This window comes from Lithobates pipiens, unplaced genomic scaffold (genome assembly GCF_037356315.1).
Source record: "Lithobates pipiens isolate NorthernLeopardFrog02 unplaced genomic scaffold, aLitPip1_a1.2 Scaffold_18, whole genome shotgun sequence".
NCBI lineage: Eukaryota > Metazoa > Chordata > Amphibia > Anura > Ranidae > Lithobates > Lithobates pipiens.
In genome coordinates, this window is record NW_027507758.1 from 247,933,695 (window position 1) to 247,958,115 (window position 24,421).

At 43.1% G+C, this 24,421-nt stretch overlaps 1 protein-coding gene across 1 annotated transcript in view; it reads right to left on the reverse strand.

The window, feature by feature from the left end:
- Positions 1-2,752: 2,752 nt before the first annotated feature.
- Positions 2,753-24,421, reverse strand: part of CCDC28A (coiled-coil domain containing 28A) — a 31,676-nt gene continuing 10,007 nt past the window's right edge. The window contains exons 2-6 of the mRNA XM_077486754.1: positions 21,824-22,008; positions 20,213-20,373; positions 18,448-18,602; positions 15,201-15,223; positions 2,753-7,014 (exon numbers count right to left, since the gene is read on the reverse strand). Coding sequence (XP_077342880.1) covers positions 6,960-7,014; positions 15,201-15,223; positions 18,448-18,602; positions 20,213-20,373; positions 21,824-21,981 — 552 coding nt within the window. The 5' untranslated portion in view covers positions 21,982-22,008 and the 3' untranslated portion in view covers positions 2,753-6,959. The remainder of the gene's footprint in view (positions 7,015-15,200; positions 15,224-18,447; positions 18,603-20,212; positions 20,374-21,823; positions 22,009-24,421) is intronic.

The following is a 24,421-nucleotide window of genomic DNA, read 5'->3' on the forward strand; positions in this document are numbered from 1 at the left end:
CGGACTCTTAAAAGCATCCCTGAATGTGAGCTTCCATATCCTGTCATTTTCAGGATAGGCGAAGTTGGTGAGTCCCGTCTGAACCATGTCACACTGAATCATATACTTCCCCATGTCGGTCAGGCCTGATATATTGGTGTGCTGGTCTTGTTCTGCCATGGTTCCCTGGAAGGGTCTCGTGATCGCCTCCTCTTTGATGCAAGCGTTTAACAATTGCTGACCAGTGTGTATAGCTGTATCTCTGGGTTAGCGCAATTGCATGGCGAGCCTATGGTGGTGCATCCATGAGAACACTGGCGTGTGGGAGTATTTCTGCTGATATCCCAGACACCTAATACCCTTGGAGGAACAGCGTCTTCTCTGGGGTCTAGCAAGTCTTTGGTGCCAGATATGTTTCCCTCACTGTACCGAGATAGTACAACCGGTCGAAACGGAAAAAGGCTCCTCGCATAATCTGTTGTATGACTGCCTGGACCCTCTGGCAGGGTCAGGTTGAACTTTTGCTAGCCGTCCAGTTGAACAGCTGCTTCCAAGACTTCAGAATGGGCTATGGCGGCTGCTGTGGCCTCTTCCTTGGTTAGGGCTTCTAATTCAGTCTTATTATGCGCAGTGGCGGCAGCCGTCTGCTCCTCCTCTTCTATGCACGCTCTCAGCTCTTATGGCTACCTCTTTCTGGCCATATTTGGCCCTAGCACGTGCATACTCCGCAGTGGCTCGGCCTTGATAGCATTTGTGCTTGCACTGGATGCATTAGAATGCACCGATTTGCCTGACCTTGAGGAGTGTCTGGATGTGCTAGAGCGCAGTGACACCGTCTCCAGGAGAAGCTCCTTTCTCTTTTCTGCACTTTCATGATGGCGGTCTCCACAATGCCTTCTCGCTCCAGATCAACTGCTTTTTGAAGGTCAAAATCTTGTAGGCTGTCGTTTGTGTTCATTCTAGTCAGATAGGTGACGTACGTATGTGACAGTGCTATGCAACGTCCATGGTATGACTTATTCTGAGTTATGGCTTGCATAAGCTGTTCTTCTTGACTGCTAACACCTGTGGCATTTTAAGTTTTGCGTCTTCCCATGCCCTTTCTAACTTGGCGCAGTGCACGGCAATGTTAGCTTCATAATTTTCGTGAGCCTTTTGTCTGAGTGATTGTTCGTTTAGGCCCTGCACCTTCTTGCTTTGCTCGCAGTTGTGTAGTGGTCTCAGTGTCAGAGTTATCACTCTCCTGTGCAGGGTCTAGTGAGGGTCTGCATTCTGCCATGCTGCCGATGAGTGTGGCCTGTTACCTAGTCAGTGATGGGTGACAGTCTCAGATATTGCCGGTCGTGTGTCCTGTAGAGGTCAGCGTAGAGGTAGCTGAACTCACAGGTATCCTGGGGCCAGACCCTTATCCTGGCAGCTGAATGGTTGCATGCCCAGTAGTAGGCAAGATGGCTGCTCCTCACTGTAACGCTACGGAGAGGGAGGACTCAGAAAATACATAATTGTTGTAAGGTTGCCTGCAGTCCCCTTTGTTAGAGAGCCCCGTCACTGTTGCTTGTTCCTAGCATAAGGACTGTGTGAAGTTAGAGCTTTCTGTGCTGTTTTTCAAAACACCGCAATCAGTTTTTTACTATTCTGCAACCCCAGTGTCAGATGCAAGCATATGAATAAAGCATTCTATGCATTAAGATAAAAAACCTTCTGTGTGCAGCAGCTGACCAGCACCCCCTAACACTTACCCGAGGTCCCCCTTTGTCCACTGATGTACACGAGTGTCTCAGCCATTCGAGATTCTCCCTCCTGTTTGGCTGAGGCACAGCAGCAGCGCCATTGGCTGCCATTGCTGTCAAAGGCAGCTAAGCAATCAGGGAAGAGAGGGGGCAGGGCCGGGTTGGGGCTCTGTGTCTGAATGGACACAGGGAGCTGTGACTAGGCTCAGGTGCATGCTGTGGGGGCACTGAACAGGAGGGAGGGGGTCAGGATCACAGAAGAGGGACCTGAAAATAGGAGGATCCGGGCTGCTCTGTTCAAATCCACTGCAACAGAGCAGGTAAGTATAACATGTTTGTTATTTTTATAGGGAAAAAAAAAGCAAGACTTTACAATCACTTTAAGGATTTAGAGAAGATCTGTAAAGAAAAAAGTGGACCAAAATCCCTCCTGAGATGTGGGCAAACCTGATCAACTACACAAAACATCTTACCTCTGTGCTTACCAAAAAGGGTTTCTCCACCAAGTACCAAGTCATATTTTGCTTGGGGATCAAATACTTATTTTACTCACTCAATTGCAACTTGATTTATAGCATTTGTTTTATGTGTTATTTTTGGTTGATATTCTGTCTCTATCATTTAAAATACACCTATGATAAAAACTATAGACCCTCGATTTCTTTGTAAGTGGGCAAACCTACAAAATTTGCAGGGAATCAAATATTTTTTTCCCCCCCTGTATAGGTTACACCCTGAATATGGGTGTAAAAGTTTACTTAAGGTGAACTTCTCCTTTAATGTCCAGTGTTATTTCCTGGTGAAAACCCTACATTTTGAAATTGTGTATTTAATGGGTGACTTTTGGCTTTAGGTTTGTTTAAAAACAGAACCGAGTCATGAAATAAAAAAAAATAAAAAATAAAAACTGCTATAGACATGCAAAGTCCCTGCTACCAAAAAATCTCTTCCTCCTAGCATTTTTTTAGTTTGTGTAGACTGATGATTTTGTATCCTAGGACAAACTGATGCTTACACACTAAAGAATGTATACTGAAAAAAGGTAAAATATGCAATAGGCGTTTATTTGGTTGTGAACACAAATGTGAGTCATTTAATCATGCAACCACCGATATGTATTTAAATATTGCCACAGAAATCAGCTCTCTCCATAAAGGAGTTTGAAGCAATCACATAAAAATATAATTTCAGCTTGCATGTACAAGTTATATACAACGAGTATCTTGCTCTTTGTATAAAACAAACAGCTCATTCATACAAATAATGAACAAAAATTACAGAGGAAATGCAGCAGATATTTGATTGTCAAAAACAAAAATTATATATAATCTCTCATTAAAATAGTAAAGGAGGAGTAAACATATAATGGCATAACTCAAGTGGATCAAGCAGTATAAGCATCATTTAAACAATATAAGCATCAAGTTTTTATCACTGACAGTATTCACATGTTATAACGAGAAATACAGTAGATATTTGCACAACAAATACTGAGCATTTTAGACAAGTTTATGCATTTTATTTTTCAGAGGAATGGCAGACCCAAGTTGTCTCATCTTTCAAGCATTATTACTGCTCTGTCAGGCTAAAGAACTCCATTAAACACCATCTACTAAAACTGCCATAATAAATCCAACTTAAGAACCTTACGTTTTTTTCCCCTTAATAAGGTGAAAAATCTTTGGTTCTGCAGGATCTCTTCCCCCCCCCCCCCACTTATTCTTACCTGAGCTCGATCTGATCCAGCGATGTGCACAAAAGCAGCGGCTCTCTCCTTCCTGGGTAGATTGATAGCAGCGGGAGCCATTGGCTTCCACTGCTGCCAATCAAATGCTGTGCTTAGCGAGTCAGAGCCACCTGCTCTGTCAATAGACGCAGACAAGGCAGCTTGGGAGCAAAGCCTGCACGGGTGCCCTCATACCTAGAATGCCAGACAGGGAAGAATTGAAAGCGGGATTCTGCTGACCTATCATTTTTTTTTTTGAGTCATTGATATCTGATTATACTATTAGTCTAGCACTCGCTTGTTGCTGGCTTTTTTTCCCTGGCTTGCCGATTTCGTCCGCGAGTTTAACTTTTAAAAATTCCTCCCGGTCGTTTCCATTTTGCTTGTGGGCATTTGAAGCTCACAAGCACTTAGTTCCGGGATGCGGTGAATGCTGTGTTCCCAGCATTCACCGCTTGATCCCGAGCAAGCTCAGTGATATCTCACGAGATTTCGGCAGGACGACGTTCTCCACTGATTCATGGGAAGAATGTGCGAAAGCTCCCAGGGGACTTTGCGGAGTCGGGGAAAGGCGATAACCACGCCTACTCCCACGGGAGGAGAGCCTGGAAGTTACTTTTAGAACCGCAATTAAAAAGGTAATTACGGCAATCTGATTTTTTTCAGAGTCAATTGCACATCTATGGCAGAGAGAGATTGGCTTAGGATGTTGTTGAAAATGTGACTACAACACCGCTTTAAAGACAAAAAATAAACTGTTTGGTATGTCATAAGTGAAAACGGGGAAAAAAAATAAATAAATAAATCTGCTTCCAAGATTCAATAAAAAAAAAAAAAAAAAAAAAAAAGTAACACCAGTGGATTCTTTCAGCTTTAGATAGAGTGATAAACTTTAGTCTGTTACATATTTGAGGCCCCGTTTGGGAGATTTATATTCACTTTCCAGTCGCAATGTTGTCACCAGACAGAAAGTGAGGAAAAAATCTGCAACAGGGAAACAAAAACTACACTATACAGGGGTTCAAGCCTTCCCACAATCCTTTTTAAGAAAGGGAGTGTAGAGAGGGGTGGGATTCTCAGACATTGCTGAGGTTTTCTCTTACTTCCTGCTCTGGAAAAATGCTATCACCAGTACAGGAAGAGTAAGAAAATCTCATCAACACTCAGCACAGAGGTAAAAACGTATTAGAAGCTAAAAAGCTTTATCCCTTTCCCCACTATATTCAAAACTAAAACATGATTTTCTTAGTAGATACAAGTCTAAAGTCAGCCATAGTCTGTTCGAATCGAACCATGTATGGGCAGGCTGATTGTACCCAAGTTGACCGACTGATCAACTTGGGTGCAAGAAGCCTGTCAGATTTTTCATGCAATTATTGACAGCAGCTATAGCCGCTAGCAATAAATCGTTTGCGATCTCCCGGCCGGGACGACTTCCCCTGCATTGTTGACCGTGTTCATGGGGGAAATCTAGCAATTTTTTTCCTGCAACCTGTTCCTGCAAGAAAGAAAATTGCTCCATCTATGGACGGCTTAAGAAATCAGGTTATATGATTTTAACAGCTTCACATTTTAAAACAATGTTCTACATTCTTGTTAATCAAGAGTTCTTATTTTAAAAAAACATTTGCTTAACCCCACTTCTATAGAAGCAGTAATAAAAGCAGTCATGTTTTTAACCAGACTAACCTTTCTGCCAGCAAAAAGCTATATTGCTATTACATAGTTATGCCAAGTGTGATTGATCATTTCAGTGCCTTAAAAGGAAAGTTATTTACTCTCAGCACGCTATCAGAGGGAGAAAGGAATCCCATTAACATGAATTAACCTTTTTTTTTTTATTTATTTTATTTTTTTTAGACACTTCAATGAATGAGGATTGATGCGATTATGATATGCCATGCCCCCCACACCTTCACCAGGGCTTGCAAACCTAAAGCCCCATACACGCAGGCCGAATGTCAGGAGACAACGGCCGGTTCAAAAAATAAAAATAAAATAAATAAACCTGGCCAACATTCGGCCCGTATGTATTTTGGTCTATCCAATAGAAGCTGGCCATTCACCTGGAAAACCAGCAGCCGACTGACTCCCGCTCCGTGCTCTCAGCCAATGGGAGAAAGCACTGGTCGGCGTGTTCTCACAATAAAACACAACAGGTCAGCGAGGGGAGATCACTGAAGTAAACTTGCATGATTAGTACAGCGGCTCCAACCAGCGGGTTGCATAAAAAATAAAAATTGTGTACCCGGCTTAAAAAGGTAGCTACAGATACCAGATGGCACAGGCTGGCCGCAGAACCTATTTGCTTACAAATAATTAATGCGCATTCACTATAGCTGATGTGCAAGTTTGTGCTGATGGAGGAGGTAGGGGAGCACTCTGCCAGTTTACCTCAGCAGGACAAACCAAGCTGGCAGACCGACCTTCCCCCTAAATGAGTTAAGAGTCCTAATTCATCATGCTACATACATAAAGCATTTAAGACACCATAAAGTGCACTTAAGGCATGCTAAAGCAGCCTCTCGACCAATTTTACTGTATGTAATTTCAGTATACCTTTAAGTGTTTTTACACAAAAGACAAAAATTATATTGCAGCTTAACAATTCTTAGATGTAGTGGCTGTATTTTTCACCTGTTAATCCTAAGAATAAATCAGTTATTTTTCAGCTTCCATTAGAAGGCCAAGCTGTCCCACAAAAGTGTCAGAGGGTTGAGACAAACCAATCAACACCGACAGGGGTGATTACAATGGCCAGCTTTTACTTATATTTTTATTAACGTAAAACCTTTATCCTAAGGGGAAAAATGTTGCTGTATCTGTTTAAAAAAAAAAAATTGTTTGTAGGAATTCCAGGAAGTCCATCTAAACCTGCTAGTGCATCTAACACTATCCTCTCCCCAGATTGACAATGCTGCTGTCCAAAGGAGTTTCCATTGCTCCTCCAGTAGCGTAGACAAACTCTAAGACAGAAAGTATGTTACTGGCCCAATCACTAGGTGGAAATAAAGGAAAACAATCCAAAAAACAAAAACAAATGCAGCCACATCTAAGGATTGGTAAGCTGCAATAAATATTTTTTTTTTCATTTTGGGGTTTATTACCACTTTGAGAACTATTTATCACAACTTAAGTGATAGTGCACCTTGAGGAATTAGGGCAAAGGAATGCTTACAACAAAACAATCGTCTCCTTAGCCCACCCAGAACAACTGCATCTGGCAAACAGTCTCTTATGCCACCAGACACCCTTATTGACACCTTGGCTACAAATGGATTACAGAAACAGTCTCAGGTTACTGCACACACCTCACATAATTCTTCAGCCTGGGAATGGAAGCATCAAAAAAAAAAAACATTCATTTCATTCACAAATGTGAAAGTATGAGGTATAGAAGAAGTAAACATATCACATAATAAAAGAATGTCAAGTTTACAAATTGTTTAGAATACTGTTAGCAGACAAAGAAAAAATATATATAATTTAGAAGAAAAAACACAACAGGAGATATGGGTGTTTCTTCAGTTAGCTGTTGTTTTGGGGATATCCTGAACATCTGCTAAGTGAAGCTTTTGTCTGTGAGCCATTCTGTTAAAGAAAACCTTAACAAAAACAAAAGAAAAAACACACACACACACACACACACACACACACACACACACACACACACACACACACACACACACACACACACACACACTTGCTGTACAGTTTACTTTTATTTTTTTCAAAGTTTTCTGTGAAATTCAAACTGCAGCAACTTTTTAAAACTGTAAAATAATTCAAAACGTCACAATCTTTGGCATCCACTGCAATAGGAGTTTCATTTATTCTAATGCCGCGTACACACGATCAGACTATCCGGCAGACCAGAGTCCACTGGACAATCCTCCCGTGTGTGGGCTCCAGCGGACTTTTTTTTTCCCAAAAGTCCGGCGGACTTAGAAAGTAGTTTTGACTTTCCGGCGGACAAACCGGCCGTCTGTGCGCTAGTCCGCCGGACTTTTGAAATGAACGGACTTTCCCGCACATGGAGAAAAGTCCGTTCATTTTCAACGCGGCTCCAGGTAGCCGGGACTAGCAAAGGAAGTCAATGTCGCCGCCTTCGGCGGCGAGATTGACACGTCGCTGGCCCTGTCACCTGGTATGGACTTAAAGGGGAAGCCCTACGCCGAAAAAACAGCATGGGGTCCCCCCCCCAGGTCTATACAAGACCCTTATCCGAGCAAGCAACCCGGCCGGTCAAGAAAGGGGGTGGGGACGAGCGAGCGCCCCCCCACCCTCCTGAGTGGCGCCCCACCCCAAAGCACCTTGTCCCCATCTTGATGAGGACAAGGGCCTCTTTCCGACAACCCTTGCCGTTTGTTGTCGGGGTCTGCGGGCGGGGGGCTTATCGGAATCCGGGAGCCCCCAGATACCAGCCCCCCACCCTATGTGAATAGTAGCGGAGGAGCCCGGCTTTCTTCATCGCCGTCCGGGGGTCTTCTTCCGTCTTCCGGGGTCTTGTCCCCTCTTCGGTTCTTCTTGCCGGGCCTCCGCTTTCTTCCTATAGCTCTCTTACTAGCGGTGGCCCGGTCTTCTGTCACCGCCTCTTCTTCCGGCTGCAATGGTGGACAAGGCTGCATAAGGCTGCAATGGTGGACAAGGCTGCATAAGGCTGCAATGGTGGACAAGGCTGCAATGGTGGACAAGGCTGCATAAGGCTGCAATGGTGGACAAGGCTGCATAAGGCTGCAATGGTGGACAAGGCTGCATAAGGCTGCAATGGTGGACAAGGCTGCATAAGGCTGCAATGGTGGACAAGGCTGCATAAGGCTGCAATGGTGGACAAGGCTGCATAAGGCTGCAATGGTGGACAAGGCTGCATAAGGCTGCAATGGTGGACAAGGCTGCATAAGGCTGCAATGGTGGACAAGGCTGCATAAGGCTGCAATGGTGGACAAGGCTGCATAAGGCTGCAATGGTGGACAAGGCTGCATAAGGCTGCAATGGTGGACAAGGCTGCATAAGGCTGCAATGGTGGACAAGGCTGCATAAGGCTGCAATGGTGGACAAGGCTGCATAAGGCTGCAATGGTGGACAAGGCTGCATAAGGCTGCAATGGTGGACAAGGCTGCATAAGGCTGCAATGGTGGACAAGGCTGCATAAGGCTGCAATGGTGGACAAGGCTGCATAAGGCTGCAATGGTGGACAAGGCTGCATAAGGCTGCAATGGTGGACAAGGCTGCATAAGGCTGCAATGGTGGACAAGGCTGCATAAGGCTGCAATGGTGGACAAGGCTGCATAAGGCTGCAATGGTGGACAAGGCTGCATAAGGCTGCAATGGTGGACAAGGCTGCATAAGGCTGCAATGGTGGACAAGGCTGCATAAGGCTGCAATGGTGGACAAGGCTGCATAAGACTGCAATGGTGGACAAGGCTGCAGATGACACTGATGGGCATATAAATGTAAGTTTTTTTTTCCCCTTAAACTTCCCTCCTAAAAGTTTTTTTCCTGAAAATTCCCTCCTAAACTTGGGGTGCGTGTTATACGCCTGGCGCGTGTTATACGCCGAGAAATACGGTATATTATGCTCTATTCTAGAGCCTGTACTGAGTGATCTCTGAACAGGAGGTCGTCCAGATACCCAAGCACCAGAATGCCTTGGGCCTTTAAAAGACAAAAAGGTGCTAGGACCTTTGTGAAAACCCGGAGAGCTGTAGCAAGCCCGAACGGTAGAGCCACAAACTGAAAATGACGTTTCTCTACTGCAAAACGTAGGAACCTCTGATAAGGCTGAAAGATAGGTACGTGTAAATGCAGGTCCAAAATGGGTCTTGTGTCCCCGTTTGGTTTCGGAACCGTAAACAGGTTTGCGTAAAACCCTGGGCCCCTTTTGAATACAGGAACCTCTACAATCACTCCTTGATGCACTAGATGATGTAGTGCCTAAAGCAATAAGTTTCTTTTTGGAGGATCCGAGGGAACGCTGGATCTTAAAAACCTCTGGAGGGGGAACCCCCCGCAACTCCAGCTTGTAACCGTGAGATATAAATTTGAGGTGACCCACTCGTCCCGAATTGTTGTTTTCCAAATGTCTGCAACGTGCAGCAGCCTTCCCCCCACCCTATGGAGTATGGCATCCCCTCAAAAGGAGGGCTTGGTGCTAGGTTTAGAAGAATTTTGGGCCAAGGGACTTTTCTGGCCCTGGCCTTGTGGCTTGCCCCTGACCCTAGCGCCCTGTTGGCAGCAAAACCACCCTGATGTAGAGACATTTGAGGAAGCAGTCCCTGGGTTTTTAAACAAGTGACGTCTGGTGCTTTTCGTCACAAGAAGTAAAGAACTCTTTCCACCACAAATCTTTTGGATATATTGTCCAAGTGATCACCAAATAAATGATCTCCATGAAAAACGGGAAACCTGTCAATAACTTTTTACAAGGAAGCCCTAAAAGTCTGCGTATATGTACAGACAAGAGAGCCAGACAAGAAACCAGGTGTATTGAATTGTTTAAAGCATCAACAGCAAAACACAGCGCTTGAAGAATATCTGTCTTTCAGGCAGATCATCCTCCTGGTTAGGCCTATCAGGCCGTTTGACCTGATCCTTTATGGACTGGCAAATACCAATTGCTTCAACAGCTGGCTGAATATCTGAACTGGCCAAAGAAAAGGAAGTCTTTAATAATAACTCCAATTTCTTGTCAACAGGGTCTTTCAAGCCCTGTGCTTTATATATCAGACAAGTTAGGTTCTTGTTTAACCACTTCAATACAGGGCACTTTCGCCCCCTTCCTTCCCAGCCCAATTTTCAGCTTTCAGCGCTCTAGCGCTTTCAGTGACAATTGCGCAGTCATGCTACACTGTACCCAAATGAAATTTTTATCATTTTGTTCGCACAAATAGAGCTTTATTTTGGTGGTATTTATTCACGACTCCGTTTTTTTTTTTTTGCGATATAAGCGCAAAAAAGCGGAAATTTGGAAAAAAAAAACAATATTTTCTTTTTTCTACTTCAATAAAAATCCAATAAAATCAAATTTTGTCATAAATTTAAGCCAAAATGTATTCTGCTACATGTTTTTGGTAAAAAAAAATCCGTTAAGTGTATAATAATTGGTTTGTGTGATCACGGACATATGTACGCAAATGATCATGTACATATGTGTGCAGGTGATCACGTACATATGTGTGCAGATAATCATTGGGACATGTGATTTTAGTGGGACATATGTGGGGGACATGTTTTTATTATTAGGGACATGTGTTATTATTTGGGGACATGTATGTTTTGGGGACATTGTGTTTATACTGTGTGATGTGTTTACTGTGTGGTGTGTTTACTGTGTACACTAGACTGGTGATCAGTGAGTAAAAAGCTGTAAAAAGCAGCTCATACTCACTGATCAGCAGCCGGCTGCAGCGATCTGCTCTCCTCTCCACAGCTTCACACTTCTGTGTGAGGAGAGGAGGAGCCGATTGCCTAGCAACCGGCTGTTTGTTTACATCACATGACGGCCGTGATTGGACACGGCCGTCATGTGATCAGGAGGGCCAATCACAGAGCCCTCCTGCCGATCTGAGATGCGCCGTGTCCGGGTGACACGGGCGCATCGGGGCTGCGCGGGCGCGCGCGATCCCGCTACTCCTGAATGACGTTCCTGAACGTCCTATCAGGAGTAGGCGGCTCCCACCCGGCCGTATATGTGCATTGGCCGGGTGGGAAGTGGTTAAGGACGAGACTGCTGCATCAACGGCTGGCATGCTCCTTTTTTTAACAAACTTTTCAACTTTCATCCATGGGATATAAAAAGGGAAAACCTTTCAGGAGGAACAAAAATCCTGTCAGGATGTTCCCAATCAGCGTACACCGCCTGTTTCAACAGGGGGTGTAGAGGGAAAGTCTATGTGACCGAAGAGGCCTCAGAGATCCCAAAGTGGACCAGGGGGGCTCAGTCACCTCTGCAAGAGGCAACTTAAAGGCAGAACCATTTCAGTCAGAGACAGGATCAAAAGCCTCTGCGACAGAGGCAGACATCAACTGGATATCTTCTTGTCCAGATTGCTTAGAAACAGACTCATCTGCCGGGCACTCCACTGAACCCTGAGCTTTAAGTTCCTCCCCATCCTCAACCCATTTCTGCTCCAGACTAGGAGACTCTGGAGAGGGGGATCTCTCACGCATCCTGCTACCCTACGGGATGGAGGCAATCATGCTAGCAATCCTGTGCTCTAACCCAGCTAGGGCTGAGGACAGTTCATCCTCAGTGATAACGGGTGAAGCAGCAGCGTTGACTGTAGGCACGATACCAGATAGGCGCAGTGGCTCAGACTGCCCAGAAGCCTCTGGTCCTTCAGGGGATACAACACTAGGTATACGACTAGGTTCATCAGGAACTACTGACGACATAGGTGTGCCCTTCCCTGTGGTGTTAGTCCAACTCCTCTTTTTGGAAGACATTTACTAACCACAAACAAAGAGTACTTGGGTGTAGCATTAAAACACCTCAGAAGGGAGACCGTATAATAGGGCTCCCCAAGCCCTTATGCAACAATCATGCTAAGCACCTTTAGCCTGCCAAGAAACACCTGGTGACTCACGTGACCCGGGTAAGGAAAAATGAACCACTGCAAGTGTCTGTCTGTTCAGAGCCTGCTCTATGTCCCACGGCTGCCTTCTGGAAGCACCACATGCTTGGCCTACACAGCTTAAAATAAGCTGGGTGTGCGCCGGAGCGTTCTGTGCGTGCTTGTGCATGCATGCGGTCCCGGTGCATGTGCGGCGAAGCCGCGTGCGCCATGGCCCCTAAACAAACTGCTGAGCCCAGCGGCACTCTTGCGAACGCATGTGGGCCATGGTGAACCAAGGTGATATGGCGCATCGTCGTGCGCCATAAACAAGTAAAAAACAGCCAGACAAGCAAAAAAGGTACACTTTGCAAACCCCCACACCTAGCCCAAAACTCTGCCGTATGGTCACCACACACAGGCGTTCAGCTTTTAGCTAGCTTGACTGATTGTAACAATCACTGGGACAACCCACCATATTAAAATAAAGGGGTTTCACTTGCCCATCCAGGGGCAGGGCAACTTAGAAAGGAAAAGCCCAATCTTCACCCTTCATGGCGGGTTGCTATCACTTGGACCTTCAAGGACAGGGTACCCTTTTCATGTTTAGGGTCCACTCCCTTGGATCTGTACAGCACCCTACAGGAAACTTAGTGTCCAGGATTTCCACTCTGCAGGGTCCAGCGCACGGAGGCCACATTACAGGAAAAACCTTGGAAGATCTTGAGTCTTCTTTGCGCGGCTCGGGTACCATTTATCCAAGCATAAAAGCCTGTGTAAAATGGATCCGATTGGTCAATCCCTTGATTCATTTTGGAACCAATTGTGGGACAAGAGACTTGGAGCTCAGAGACCTCAAACAAACCACGCCATCCACCTTGCAGTCACTGGTAAAAAAACGAAAGTACTTCCTGTATGGGAGGGGTTATATAGGGGGATCACTTCCTGTCTGAAGACCTTTTCTCTACCAGTGTCCATTCACCCGATGATGAAGTATAGCCCAGCAGGTAATGAACATTAGCCTGACTCTGTGACCCATGATGTATAAAAAAGAAAGATTGATTTGTCTGCCCTTATTGAAAATGGTCAGTGTGAGAAGAATAGGGATGAAAAGAAAAATAAAGTATGCAAAGAACAAAAAGCTTGTAATTACCTATAAGCATCTGTTTCTAGACTGCCATTACTAAACATTTCTAAGGATGCATTTGTCATTTAAAATAATGAAGTTCCTTTTAAGACACTAAGACACACACACACACCTGCATCTTCTAAGGACCTCTAAAAGTTCATAAACTCCATAAGAAACATTATAAACCCCTTTAGCTGCCACCGGCCTATGGCATATATCAGCATCAGAGAGGGAGTTTACACACACTACCAGCTGCTGTAGCATTCATGTAAATCTGATTAGCCAACTGTCAGGTACAGTCACCCAATCGCTTCCATGTAAACTTAATACATTAGTCCTTCCGCTATGTTTTCCGAGCTCTGCTGTCTCACCTTGCGGACCCAGGACAGGCATGAGAGGTGCTGCCAGGTAGGGCTGAGGGAGACCAGATAACATCCAGTTGCTGATCTCCCCCATCTAGGAAGGAAGCAACAAATATTGTATTACATCACTTTTGAATTCAGCGGTCATTTCCCTAGCCACTTTGGGCAGAGAAGAAGCTAATGGACCATCATCTACGTAACTGTCTCCAATGGAGAACAGGTAAGAAATCACAAATGTTTTTTAAAATTCTGAACCCCTTAATCCCACATATGAATATAAACACCTGTTAGGGTGTCAGGGGGTCTCTGTGCGAAAACATTGATTGCTCTACATGTTACATATCGCCAGCAGCAATAATTCTAGAGTGATTATTCATGGTTAACTCTAAACTTGTGACCTGTAGGGGCTTTTAAACAGTTCCCTATAGAAATTTTAGGATACCAAAGTTTGTTGCTAAAGGTGCACACAATTTTAAGACTTTACATGTCAGGTATCCATTTTCTCAGTGCAGCTTCATGTTTTATATTTTACCAAATCCTAATAAAATAAATTACATAAACGTGTCCTAAAATTACATTCTGTGTACTTTTGTACTGAAATGTTGCCATTGATAAATGATTTTGCCTAATATTGTCGGACAAAAATGGAACTGCTGACATTTTACCCTCTGGGGTCTCTGTATTCAGACAAAATATAATATTTTGGGGTATTTAAAGTGGTTGTAAAAAAAAAAAAAAAAAAAACCTGCAGCGGTCCTCGTCTCCCCATCTGGCTGGCGTCATCTATCCCGAAGGTTACTTCCGGTAAGATGCCTGGAACGGCACAGTACAACTGAAGCAACGGCACATGCAAATACAGAGATATCTCCCAAACCGTGCAGGTGTAGGACATATCCAGTGCAGCTACATGTAAGCCTAATTCTAGGCTTTCCTGTAGTTTAAAGTGGTTGTAAAGGGTTTACAACAGGGTTGCCCAACCTTTTGAAGAGCGAGGGCCACTTAAGCGTCTTGGTAACCAGTCGTGGGCCAGAATGAGCGGAGCGGGTGGATGGCATATCCGTGTCCGCTCTGCATTTGCAGAGAGGACACAGATGCAGCCCACGATACTTTTTGACAGATCGTATTGGAGGTAGAACACAAGTCGTTTATGTCTTCCACTACTTAGAGGTGAATGGAGGGTCCAATTGGTCGGACTGACCGCGTGAAAGGGGTCCAAAGCTGCTTTCACACTGATGCGTTGCGGTTTACCCGCACCACGTGTGCAACACAGTGTACCTTTTGGCTTTCCTGCAGTTTGCAATAGACTTCTATTATATTCTGAAGGTTTGGTGCATTTTCAGAAAGCTCACCAAACTCACAGGTAATAACAGAAGTCTATGACTCAGTGCTGATAACCCAAAGGTGCAATGCGCTGTACCTGCGGATCAGTTTGAAAGCAGCCCAGTAACCACTGCAGAAGAGATATGCCCATATATACACTGTGATTTTAGTAATAAACTGACCTTTAATAACATATTCTTGCTATTCTATCTCAGAGCAGGAGGTCGTGGGCCACATCAGAGGGCTCCACGGGCCATATGTGGCCCCGGGGCCGCTGGTTGGGCACCCCTGGTTTACAACCACTTTAAGTAATCCTCAGGCCTACAAGGATTTTTGTGTGCTAAAAAACAAAACAAAACAAAAAACAAAAACAGCTCTGACAACAAAAGTGTTAAAGGATACATAGATGAATTCAGCTCTTCAAGCTACAAATAAAGAAAAGAAATTGTTAAATGTCAAACAAGAATAAATACTTGAAATAAACTAAACTGGTATTATTTAAAGGACCACTATAGGGAAATGTTTGCATCCTGTTAACCCTCATGCGATAGCTGTAATAACAGTACTGTATATGAATACAGTTTTCACCTAAAAGGCCTAAAAGGCTGCTCTTCCACCTCCTCCCCTCTCCATTTGGCACTTTTGGGGGGGGGGGGGGGTCGATAACTGATTTTGACAGCTCTCCCACTTCCGCCCGGATTGCCACAGCAATCTGACTGGAACTTCGCCCCCCCCCCCCCCCCAGCCTTCTGGGACACATCACATGCGCAATGGTAAGGATTATTCCTGCGCTACCACTAGTAATAAACGTGATAAAAATGCTGCTGCGCCCACCGAAAATGGATCACACCGTTTCCACTTAATATAAAGCTAGAAAGTATATTGGTGTTGCGCTGCTCTTACATTAAATAGAGATCTAGGAAATCTATCTTGTTCTCTCCTCTACCCATCTATGTGAAAAGAATCTCTCTAAAGATAATAGATCAATATACTGATTCTAAAGGTTAATCAATGGTGACCATATATCAAAAGTAAATACATAAACATCAATGTGCTAAAAGTACCATATAAATTCATTCAATATATTGCAAATCAAATAAATAAATTCATCATATAGTGCTGAGTGCTTGCTTAAAACAGAGCAGATAAATAAAACACACTACAGAGGTGATCAGAATAAAAATGTATAAAATCAACGTGAATAATAATAACCATCCGAAAATTTGTGCATCAAAATTATAACCTCAACAATGATATATTAATAAAGTGCAAAGAGAAAAGTAAACGCACTGCAGAGGCAGCTAGAACATGTGTCAACCAAATCACTCCAAACTCTGCGAGTTGAGTGTAAATCAAAAGTATATAAATTAATCATAAAGTGCTAAGTGCTTGTTAAGAAAAGTGCAAATAAGTAAACACTCTACAGAGGTGATAAAAGAGAATGAAAAATGAAAAACGTAAAAAGTAAATAAAAGCAATAAATATCTGAGGATCTACACATCAAAATTACAACCTCAAAGTAATATATTAATAAAGTGCAGTGATAAATGGTAAATGCACAATGGTAGACGCACTTCGGAGGCAGCTGGAACATGCGTCTGTCAAATCACTCCAAACTCCGTGAGTTAAATGTCCATACTTATTTAGGATAATTTCTAACTCAAAATATAAATACTAAAAGTTCAATTCCTAAATAATGTGACAGTCTCCTTTAAGTGCAAGTGCTTTCTTGTGCAAATTCAAATAAGGTGTCAGCTTCCCAGTGTTCTATCCCGCTGTGACCACACTTTTAGTGGGCAGTGGCCCCTTACCTTATGAAGAGAATCGCATGCAAGCATAGGTTTCTTTAACACTCTTCTCCCCAGGTGCACAGAGTCGACTTCTCCTTTAAATTTCTTATCGCTCCATAGGACCCAATAAATTAATAAAGAGGGGGTACCATAGTGTAGTAACTTAATATATCAAATGTATTGAATATTAACACACAGTGTACTCACACAATACTCGATTAAAAAAAAAGCCCTTATCCGAACGAACAGGTTCCTGCTTGTGTACATCCAAAGTAAACGTCCTTCCCGTCCCTACACGTGACGTCACACCACGTGACTTCATCAAGGGTTTCTGGGAAGGCACGCTATAAGGGTATATATAGTCTTAGAATGGATATTTTGTTTGGTCAGCTATCGTTCGGATAAGGGCTTTTTTTAATCGAGTATTGTGCGAGTACCATGTGTGTTAATATTCAATATATTCGATGGGAGGGGGGTGGTGCTCCTCTTTAAACCTTCCTCACACCTATATGCAAGGCCAAGCAGTCCAGCACTGAAGTGGCGTTTACAGAGGTTGGGACATACACCACTGAAGGTTCTTTCAATGATCACCTTTTTTTTTTAATGTGAATAAAAGAGGTTGTTCGAAACTGCTTTAAGACCCTGTGCTCTCCAATGCATCTTACCCACAAAAGGTGTGCTGCACAGTACCACAACACAGCACAAAAGTGCAGGCCTGATATCTGGGTTGCTGTAGTGCATGCCAGCCATTTTCTTTTGAAAAAAGAAAAACGTGCATACTTTAACACATTGCATCTCAGTAGTTGGATGTGAACCTAGCCCTAAAGTATTAACCTGCTGTGTTAATGCTAGTGACTGATAGAATCGTATGTCAATTTTTTTTTTCTTCAGAGTTTCAAATTAAGTCCATCCACCGATTTCTGCTTTTTGGATGCATGTCAGTAAGGCTGATTCATCTGCTGCTATTCATCTGCTGCTACCTCAAAATGTCACAAATTCTCAGTTTTCGTTCCCGTCTACATCCCATGCCATCACGTTACACCAATGGGTTGTCCACTGATTGTACATTATGGCTGATCCAGGAGAGGACAGTCTCAGTCTTTTTTATAACAGCTACAGCGTGGACTGCAAATTAAAAAAATAAACCTAGTGAGATCTTGCCAATGGTGTCCACAAAAAATATTTCAAACTAATGCTTTCTTCAACTTGCTTGCATATAGCCAAAAATAAGTTTTGCTTAAGTTCACCATTGATAGATAATTTTTGTTTTGTTCAGCCAACGGATTCCTTCATCCACACAAGCAAGGAAGATGGGGGAATTCCTTCTGCCAGGACATTATATTCTGGCAGTGGGGAAAATTTGGAAATGTTAATTGTGAATAAGCAGTACAAAGAAAAATGTACATCTGTCTTTAAATATCTTCTGAAAATAACAGCACCACTTGGTATATGAGGGTGCTTCGACACTTCCTGTGCCTCAATTACCTCCAGTATATTTGTAGAGTGAGATCTAGGTCACTGCTGCCTCAGACTGTCAGTTTGAGATTGGTACTGAAATTTGGTTATGTCATAACTGTGCTGCTTACTGTTCTCCTTGCTGGAGGCTTTGATTGGAGGAAGCAAAACCCTGCTCCTCTACCAAGAGAGATGCCTCCACACAAAAAATACAGTGCAGAACATGGCATGCAAGTCAGTAATTGGGAAAAAAACTGTTGATGGGAGCCTACAACAATGCAGCAGACTAGCTCTTTTCCTCTCTTCCTGCCTCCTTTTTTGGGGACAGTTTTCTGAGTTCAGTTCTTCTTTCACAAAGATGCTGATAATTTATTAACACAAAATACATTTTTAGAAAAACATACATCAGAAAGAAGTCGGTCAAGGTTGGAATCACTAGCAATTTTGCGCTTGTCTTCAGTCATTTCCTCCAATTCACCATATAGCTCTAGGTGAAGACGAGCCAGCTTCTCCTGCAATCCACGAACATGTTCCATCTGTTCAATTGAACATTCATTGCCTATAGATTCAGCAGTTTGAAATATTATTAGTGAGGACAACAACAGACAATTTGTAGCATATGACATGTGTGGTAAAAATGAGAGAGTAAATTTTGGTGCCGAGATCCTGGCACATGGAATCATTTGGGACAGGAATGGTTGTTTTTTATAACACAAAGGATTCTAGAGGAGGAAAGGTATACTGTAAGTGTAAGGCCAGAAGGAAACAGCAGGGGAGTGAAAGTAGTATGTACTGTTAGGGAGGGGTATTAGGGCAAGCCTGATGCTTTGGCTTGAATGAGTAAAGCACAGGTTAGCTTTAAGCATCCATTACCTATACACCATGAACTCCATTTGACAGACTTTTGCAAAAACCAACTACCAGTGTCAGATGATGTATAGATTATAGAGAGAAGACCTGCAACTATTATTCCAACCCCATCACCTCCACCCCCAACCCCTGTGGATATCGTTCGATATATATAATGGTAAATTATCTAGGAGAGCACAGAGAACCTTATAAACTTAAAAAGGGTCAGGATTATGGCACCTGTGCCTGCATCTTTGAAATTCAACTTTGCAAATGGCAGCTTCCATATTTCTGTCCTAGCAGGTTATTTTAGGCAGCTAATGCTAGTTACATTCCCTGATATGCAGATGCCTACTAGAGCGAGCATGTACAATTATGTTCATGAAATGTAATAATAACAATCAAAATATATAACATCAAGAGACTAAATATATCCATCCATCATAGAATAATGTTGCTATGACATAGTGTTTTTTCAATCATTTGCCTTTAGGGCTGGTTCACATCAGCCTCCATGTAAAAACAAGCCATTTTAGCATGTTGGCTGGTGTGCATTGTGTACAGATGGTGCCCTGAGTTGAAGAGATTTCTTATTTATCAATGTATTTTTTTTTTCTTTTTCTTTATTACAATTTTTTTTTAACACTGACCACAGTAACATTAAACTACTCAGGGGAAGTGATCAGTTTTTTTCTTCTTCTTCTATAACGCATTATGATTGCTTATAAACAGTGAATTTCTGATGAAGGAGCACGCATGCTCCCAACACGTGTGCAACGACGTCATCACAGCGCGACCCGGAACGATCTGAACGATCCATCAGCTGACCCCCGTAACGCTGCGATACCGAGCCGGAGATGCTGGGAACCACCGGCGCCACCGGACGAGAATCCACAGCCAAAGAGGACAGCTTACCCCAGGGAACCCTGTGATGTACCTGATGACCATACATAATATGTGCCCGATTTACTCCAATAGAGTGAGTGGATTACCTTGTGAATAAATATCTGTTTGATCATACTGCACTTAGGTTGGCGCTGTTTTTTCCTGTTTGTATAACTCTCGTTTTGAAAATGCTAGATTCCCAGCTGACATGCTATTTTGATATTGCATTAGACATTGAACATGAACAAGTATGCAGCTCAGGAGTTCTCACATTTCAATTCATCACTCTTTGGGCTTCACTAGCTGCATACTTGCTTTTGGTCAGTGATTCAAAATACTGAACTTAGAGGCAGCCAGGCAAAAAGCATTTTCATCAGCAATAGTACAGCAGACTTAATAGAGTCTTCCTTATCATAAAAAGGCAATAGCCATTACCAAAAGCTTGAAGTTTGCCTGAGTGGAAGTCATTGAGCAGACTCAGAAGTCCCTTCTCCATCTCCTGTACATCGGACACATCTGTAAGGAATGAGTGCTGAATGGGAGCCGATGAAGCACCTTTACTCTCTCCCTGAGATTTTGATTTCTCTTTAATGATTCTTCAGGTACAGAAAACAAAACAGAAAATAAGTCTACCGCCATGAAAGTACACACTAACAATACATTTATAATTCTATCTCCTGGTCATCTGTATGGTCAAAACATACATTCTGTATATAAAATCTTAGCTAACAATAAGTGATAATAAGAAAGCCATCAAATGCATGGCATCTAATGCGATTGTCTCCCTTGTTATTGCAATTCTGAGGCATGAAAGCATTTATCATTTTGAAGCAAGACAAGTAAAATTTTTATTTGGTTTTCTGCCCTTTATTAAGCAGGCCATAGACTGTTCAGATCTCGGATGGTTCCGCTGTAACTGTCCGAGATTCAAACCATGTATGGGCAGGCTGAATGTACCCAAAGTGATCAGTCAACTAATCAGCCCTGGAAGCAGACTGTCTGCTTCCAGGGACAATCACTCGGATCACTGCATGAGAGATTACATGCGAGCGTGCAGGTTACTTTGAATAGGGCTGCCTACTCGCAGCTAATCACAGGCACACCAGCACCACTGGGATTCTTACATGTAATCACAGGCACACCAGCAAATGCTCCCTTAAAGTGGAAGTAAACTCCCCTATCGTTTCCAGCCAAGGAAGCTGCCATCTTTGCCTCTGTTTAATCTTCAACTGCTATGGTGCTGCACATGTGATTTGTTATGACACCAGCCATTGGATGGTTTGATAGTTTGGCTGAGAGCACAGCCAATGTGCAGTTAGCATTCCCGGCATTGCTTTTTTTTTTTTTTTTTTTTTTTTTTAACTGTTTATATCGATGGGTTTACTTCCACTTTAAAGGTTAAACTATCATACCATAGATTTAGGCCGGCCATATATGGATCGGTCCCTGCTGAACCGTCAGATATTCAAACCATGTATGGGCAGGCTGAATGTACCCAAGGTGATCGGTCAAGCAACTTGGGTACAACCAGCCTGCCAGATTTTTTTCTGGACAGGGGAAGCCATTCCCACAGGGAGAACACAATGGCTCCATGGGAGGGATTACTCTGTCAACACTGTGTTGATGGGGAAAGCAAGCGATTTTCTTTCCTGAAACTTGTGGTTGCAGTAAAGAAATTTGCTCGATGGCTGGCATTAGATCATATTTACTTACATACACTAGGAGAAAACAATGCAGGGCAATAAACAGATAATATGAGTAGCAAATCATCCATCATCCCATCCATAAACAACTGCATGGGTTATGAATGATTTCCCATAAAGACAAGTGATGTCAGTCCATTATCGGTTTATGTTCTTTTACCCCAAGTAAATGTCAACACAATGCGTAAAGCCGCAGTACAATCATCAGGTCAGTTTACACAAAACCCACCAAAGAGAAGATTGATGCTTCAAATCACCATCGTCAACCTATAACTAAAATATGAGTTTTGGATAGACTAGTCATTTAACATATATCTGCCCAAAATGTAGTGTCGATGATCACCTTTTCAACTTTGTTTTTTGCGCGGCTGGCTGTGGCACAGCATTTGAGAACCCAGTGCTTTTGCTAAGTGGGACAGAGTTCTTCTTGGAATTAATGAGTGGAGGAGGGTGACTAGTGGAGGATTTGGGACTCCGCCGTTTCATCTTCCTCTCATCCATGGAAGCTGAGCTTTACTTCTGTACAACCTAAAAAAGAAAAAAGAAATCAGGCTTTGGTGTATACAGGTTCATATTAAAGCTGCACGATTCTTGATAAAATGAGAATCACAATTTTTTTTGCTTACAATAAAGTTAACCATTCTCTCACGATTCTTGGCGCAACGTCCTCTTTCACATCATACAAACATTTTTTGGCTAACTGTACTGTTTCTTTTTTTTTTAATTCATTGAAGTGTATTTTTTTCCCAAAAAATTGCATTTGAAAGACTTTCTGCACATTATACATAATTATATTATATATATATTCCAAGAAATTTTCTAGCAAAAAAAAATACAGATTTTAACTAAGTAACAAGTGTCAAAAAAGGTTTATTCTTTAAATGGTTAAACGGACTTCATTTGTGCACCAAGTTCATCCCTTTGATCAATAGAACCAAGAGATACATGGTTTATCTTTATCTCAGTGCTGTTGACAAACATTTGCTGGCTGAGGTATTTTTTATTTTTATTTTTTTACAGCTCTGAGCAGAGAATGGACTGCACTTGTTTAACATGAATCGTGGAAATGCTGTATTAAAGTGATTGTAAAGGTTCGCATAATTTAATTTTTTTAACAAACATGTCATACTTGCCTCCACTGTGCAGTTAGTTTTGCACAGAGTGGCCCCGAATACCAACTTCTGGGGTCCCTCGGCGGCCCCTCCCCTTATCAGATAACTGCCTAGGAAAAACGCTCTGCGGGGGAGGGGGGCTACCTTGCCGACGCGCTCCCAACTCCAGCATTTGCATCCATAGACACGAATGCCAGAATTGGCCCCGCCCCCAGCACCTGCATCATTGGATTTGATTGACAGCAGTGGGATCCAATGACTGTGCTGTCATTCGCTGCAGCACAGGCTATTCAGCGGGTCCCGGCCAATGATTGATGGTCAGCACCCACTGATCAGCTGAGTGAATGACAGAAAAGAGCCCTGTGTTGGTAAACAACACAGGGCTATCTACTGTCAGCAGTGATGTGGTGTTTTTCTCCCTGCACCTCTGCAAGGATGGTGTTCTTAGGGCCATAGCATATTTTTCCTCACCATCCCTACAGTGAAGCATGGAGGTGGAAACATCATGCTTTGGGGCTGTATCTCCGCTAAAGGTACAGACCGACTTTGCCACTTTGAGGAGCCAATGGATGGGGCCATGTATTGTAAAATCTTGGATGAGAACCTTCTTCCCTCAGCCAGAACACTGAAGATGGGCTGTGGATGGGTCTTTCAGCATGACAATGACCCAAAACATAACGTCGAGGCAACAAAGGAGTGGCTCAAGAAGAAGCACATTAAAGAGGAAATAAACCCTGATGGGTTTACTTCTTCTTTGTCTCCCTGCAAAGGTAAAGCATAATGGGCTACTATGCATTGCATAGTAGCCCATTATGTGTCACTTACCCGACACAGGAGCCTGCAATGTGACCGCTGTCCCTTGTAGTCTGGAGCATCCATCTTCTTCCGGGTGTCGCTGCTCCGGCCACTCACAGCGCCAGAGCATCGATGACATCACGCCCGCGCATGCGCACGGGAGCTGCCACTAACGGCATATCGCCGTTAGCAGCGGCATGCTGCTAAGAGCGATAGTGCGCTTGCGTGCCGCTGTCTGCGGCTCATGCGCCGTAGACAGCAGTGCCTGTCTTTTAGTAAATATCTCCTAAACCATGTAGGTTTAGTAGATCTTTCTTAATCTAGGCTTACCTGTAGGTCAAAGTGGTTTGTAAGGGTTTACAACCACTTTAAGGTCATGGAGTGACCTAACCAGCCTCAAGACCTTATCCAATAGAAAATTTATGGAGGAGCTGAAATGTAGAGTTGCCAAGCAGCAGCCAAGAAACCTTAAGGATTTAGAGAAGATCTGTAAGGAAGAGTGGACCAAAATCCCTCCTGAGATGTGTGCAAACCTGGTCACCAACAACAAAAAAAAGCCTTACCTCTGTGCTTGTCAACAAGGATTTCTCCACAAAGTACAAAGTCATGTTTTGCTTGGGGATCAAATATTTATTTTACTCACTAAACTGAAACTCAGTTTATAACATCCGTATCGTGTTTTTTCTGGATTTTTGGTTTATTTTCTGTCTCTATCATCTAAAATACACCTATGACAAAAGTTATAGACCCTTCATTTTTTGTAAGTGGGCAAATCTGCAAAATCTGCAGGGGGTTGAATTATTTTCCCCACGGTATGCAATCATTTATTATCCCATTTAGGGCTGAAACAACTAATCGATTAATCGACAACTAACCGATTATGAAATTAATCGATTACTATTTTCATAATCGATTAATCGGCCACTAACATAATGGGGTTAAAAAAAAAAAATCTAAAATTAGCCCTTTATAGTACAAAATGAGCAAATCGCTACTGTAAATATTAGTTTCACTGTCCCATAGTAAAAAATTAA